General features: G+C 41.5%; 1 protein-coding gene across 1 annotated transcript; it reads left to right on the top strand.

Moving 5' to 3' along the window:
- The first annotated feature begins 211 nt into the window (after positions 1 to 211).
- Positions 212 to 2079, top strand: LOC146714964 (uncharacterized). Its single transcript, XM_085440605.1, has 4 exons — positions 212 to 279; positions 416 to 523; positions 632 to 819; positions 934 to 2079. Exons 1-4 carry the CDS (start codon positions 212 to 214, stop codon positions 1167 to 1169), a joined length of 600 nt encoding a protein of 199 aa, XP_085296731.1. The 3' UTR covers positions 1170 to 2079.
- The last annotated feature ends 2860 nt before the right edge of the window (positions 2080 to 4939 follow it).

Below are 4939 nucleotides of genomic sequence, written 5' to 3'. Positions count from 1 at the left end.
AATGTTTTGATCGGTCAAGCCTCAAATGTGAGCGGCTTTGACATCGAAAGGGCCTCCATCAACATCAGTGACACTGCTCCAACAACAGCCACTCCACCAGAAACAACTGCAACTACAACAACAGTTGCAGCAACTCCAACCACTATCCCAACTACAAAAGCACCAACTGGACCTGTCCAAATTGTTATGTTTCTACAGTTCCTTGAACCATATGTACCTGATCTCGAAGACCCCAACAGCATTGCATATCAAGATCGCAAAAAACGAGTTGAAGAGACAGTGAGTAATGTTTGAACTTAATACAAATTACATGTTGACTGAAACAGTATCAAGAGAACAAATCTAGAAGCAAAAGATAGATGTATTTCAAATCATATATTTTAAATAAGGGTTTTTAGAAAATGTAATTTTGAAGTTGTTTCACCTGGTTTAAATTTTCTTTTTGTGTTTATTTTTTGCAGTGTGATAGAATATACAGAGCACAATTTGCTAACTTCATCCGTGCCATTGTGATTGGGTTCAGGTACATGTTTTTTAACACTGGTTATTTTTCACACACTTATTAATTAAATTTCATTTTGAATGTTAAAAGTGACATGTAACATCTGCCTCACTCTCTTTCATGACACAGATCTGTTATAGTCCAAAAACGAGTGGATAGAACTGAGGCATTGGTGGAGCTTGTGTTCAATCAAACAATTCCCAATGCACAAGTCCCAGAAAATATTACTATTGTTCAAGCTTTAAAAGATGCTATTAACAGTTCCAGCATTAATTTCACCATCCAAATAGTTCCTGAGACAGTATCAGTAACTTCTGGTGAGTATTAGAAAATGCAAACAAAAGTTAGTTTGGTAATTAATCAGTGATAAATAAATTATTTTAGTCTGTACAGAAATATATATTAATCTATTTTTGAAAAATATTTTATAGTTCCTGTCATTGTCACGGACAATTCCACCACACCTCTACCAACCACTGTCACTTCCACTACTGCTGCACCGACTACTAGTTCCACTACTGCTGCACTGACTACTAGTTCCACTACTGCTTCAGCTACAACTGTTGTACCTACAACTACAGTTTCAAGTGGAGTATCCCACAAGATTAATCCCAGAATTGCTTTCCTCCTGCTGCTGTTGTTATGCCTTCTATCAAGCCAGCAATAGCATCTGTGCTGGTTTCCATGTGAAAGGCCAGCAGAACACGATCTCTTTTAATAATGAAATGAAAAAAATGTAATGTCAGCAGAAATCTGATATGTTACTATTTATAAGGGTTGTTGGGTTTGTTCAGGTGCACTTTAGTTGGACACATCAGAAAGAGTAGCTCTAGTATGTTTTTATCTACATTAAAATATTTTCGGGTGGGAATGACCCTGCCCTGAACAGAATGACACAAACAATTTTAAGCATCCGGTTAATTAAATCACCAATAAAAAAATTAGCCTGACAATGCATGGGCAAAACATTTAAATATATACTGTGGGTGCCCCGTAACATAGAGGCTTAGTAATTAGTACTATGCAGTGGCCTGAAATTAAGTGAAGTCCAGGTCTTTTGCTTGTAAGTGTATCTTTATCTTCATGTCTGTTAACTATTCCTCTTTCAAATATGAGGCCAAAAGAACATAAATTCTTCTTTTTTTTTCTTCCTTTCATCTTTTTAATATAATTGTCGACAGCATTTTTTCTTTCTTTACATCCATTCATTGTTTCTAAATGCTTGTAAAATTATATATTTTGAGTTCTATTTCATATATATCATACACAGTATATATCACAAATTACATGTAATAGTGTTAAGAATAGATCTTCAGGTGTCCCAAAACATGCACTGTCACTTTTCTTATTTATACAAATGTATTTTTATAAGTATCTTTATATGTATTCTGTGAAATTTCTTTTAATTTGCACATTTTCTGTAAGAAAAGTCAAAATGACCAGAATACATCTTTATGAGAAATTAACACTGTTAATTAACACTATTTAGGTTTGGGTAAATAAAAAGAAAATCAGGAAACTTTCAAGATGTGCAACAACTGCATGTAAAAAGCTTTAATAAAAACAGAATATTTACAGATTGGTTTCTGTTATGTCGTTTCTTTAAATGAATATTTGCAATAATTTCTCACAACCTGATAGTGTCAGACTCAGATATGTCGGGGGGTCAGCTTGCAAGAGAGAGCCATACCTTTCAAATATGTCCATTGATCCATTCATCCATCCATCCATTTTCTTCCACTTATCTGGGGCCGGGTCGCGGGGATAGCAGCCTTAGCAGAGAAGCCCAGACCTCCCTCTTCCCAGCCACCTCCTCCAGATTGTCTGGGGGAATACCAAGGTGTTCCCAGGCCAGCCGAGAGATATAATCTCTCCAGCGTGTCCTGGGTCTGCCCCAGGCCTCCTCCTGGTGGGACATGCCTGGATCATACACCTCCCTCACCCAGGAGGCGCCCAGGAGGCATCCTTGTCAGATGCCCGAACCACCGCAACTGGCTCCTTTTGATGTGGAGGACCAGGATCTCTAAGGAGAGGACAGCCACCCTTCGGAGGAAGCCCATTTTTGCCACTTGTATCCATGATCTCGTTATTTCGATCACTACCCACAGCTCGTGACCATAGGTGAGGGTAGGGATACAAATCAACTGGTAAATTGAGAGCTTTGTTTTTATACTTCCCTCTTAACCACGAAGGACTGGTACAGTATCCATATCACTGCAGCCGCAGCACGAGTCCACCTGACAATCTCCTGCTCCCTTCTCCCATTACTCGTGAACAAGACCCCGAGATACTTCATCTCCTCCACTTGGGGCAGGAACTCGTGCCTGACCTGGAGTGGGCACTCCACCCTTTTCCACCTGAGGACCATTGCCTAAGATTTGGAGGTGCTGATTGTCATTCCCACAGCTTCACACTCAGCTGCGAACTGTTCAAGTGTGAGCTGGAGGCTATTAAATTCGGTTCTTTGGAATTCTTTTGGCGAAAGAGAAAGACTTCCGACTCAGAGTGGTCAAAGCTCAAAAAATGATCTCTATTGTACATTTCCGGAAACAGAGAACTGCAGACACGAGCACGCACCCCCAGTTCTAAAGGCATTGCCAGCCAAAATACGTATATAGTTCTGCTATACGTCACACACAGACACACACAGTTTCATTCAAAACAACTCCTTCTGGTCGGACTAGTGTGTGTGTGTGTGTGTGTGTGTGTGTGTGTGTGTGTGTGTGTGTGTGTGTGCGTTACTTAGTTCTGCTTTTTCTGTCTGATTTCCTGTATTTTATTAATATGCCTCTGCAGCTCTGCACTAAACTTCCTGTTTCTTAACTTCCCCTTACTAAAGCCTCTGTTGCTGGCGACCTGTCACCCTCTGACCTAGTTCTTTCTCACATCTGCCCTTGGTTTATAAAGGCTTCTATTATTAAAATACGTAAAACAATCTAATCAGAAAATAAGCACTAAGAATATATATATTTCGTAACAAAGCCATCACCCAATGAAGCCAACAGAACCACATCATCAAAATCAAAAAAGGGTTCTACTCACTCTGGGATTACAGGTGAACCTGGCAGTGTGAGCCCAATGAATAACCGCTGAACGAGCAGAAGTGGGAACTTAGCATAGATTTGGTGGACTGGTACTGGGGCCTGGCTCATTCAGAAGTTTCTGGTGGATGATTTCCTCGATGTCCCACATGAGGGAACCCACTTTGCAGCTGGATGGGAGGATGTTTTATGGCTCTGGTTGGTCAGGGTTGGTGGAGAATTGGGAACAGGTTTGAGCTTTCTGGAACATGGATAAACAGAAATGGAGAAATTAAAGCGGCCAAAAAACTTAAAATGATGACAGAGGTCAGTAATTTGCACCAGAGGTACACTTCAACTGTGGGAGACAGAATGTGAAAAAAAAAATCCATGAATCCACATGGTAGGATTTGTAAAGAATTTATTCGTAAATTAGGGTGGAAAATAAGTATTTGGTCACCTCAAACAAGGAAAATCTCTGGCTCTCACAGACCTGTAACGTCTTCTGTAAGAAGCTTTTCTGTCCCCCACTCGTTACCTGTATGAATGGCACCTGTTTGAACTCATCATCTGTATAAAAGACACCTGTCCACAGCCTCAAACAGTCAGACTCCAAACTCCGCCATGGCCAAGACCAAAGAGCTTTCGAAGGACACCAGGAAAAGTATTGTAGACCTGCACCAGACTGGGAAGAGTGAATCTACAATAGGCAAGCAGCTTGGTGTGAAAAAATCAACTGTGGGAGCAATCATCAGAAAATGGAAGACATACAAGACCACTGATAATCTCCCTCGATCTGGGGCTCCACGCAAGATCTCATCCCGTGGGGTCAAAATGATCATGAGAACGGTGAGCAAAGATCCCAGAACCACACGGGGGGACCTGGTGAATGACCTGCAGAGAGCTGGGACCAAAGTAACAAAGGTCACCATCAGTAACACACTACAACGGCAGGGAATCAAATCCCGCAGTGCCAGACGTGTTCCGCTGCTGAAGCCAGTGCATGTCCAGGCCCGTCTGAAGTTTGCCAGAGAGCACATGGATGATACAGCAGAGGATTGGGAGAATGTCATGTGGTCAGATGAAACCAAAGTAGAACTTTTTGGTATAAACTCAACTCGTCGTGTTTGGAGGAAGAAGAATACTGAGTTGCATCCCAAGAACACCATACCTACTGTGAAGCATGGGGGTGGAAACATCATGCTATGGGGCTGTTTTTCTGCCAAGGGGACAGGACGACTGATCCGTGTTAAGGACAGAATGAATGGGGCCATGTATCGTGAGATTTTGAGCCAAAACCTCCTTCCATCAGTGAGAACTTTGAAGATGAAACGAGGCTGGGTCTTCCAACATGACAATGATCCAAAACACACCGCCCGGGCAACAAAGGAGTGGCTCCGTAAGAAGCATTTGAAAG

This window comes from Copadichromis virginalis, linkage group LG3 (genome assembly GCF_057382275.1).
Source record: "Copadichromis virginalis isolate Kocher_CV1m ecotype Utaka linkage group LG3, C_Virginalis_male_GT1.1, whole genome shotgun sequence".
NCBI lineage: Eukaryota > Metazoa > Chordata > Actinopteri > Cichliformes > Cichlidae > Copadichromis > Copadichromis virginalis.
Note: the sequence above shows the minus strand (reverse complement) of the source record. Positions and strands in the feature narration are given on the sequence as shown.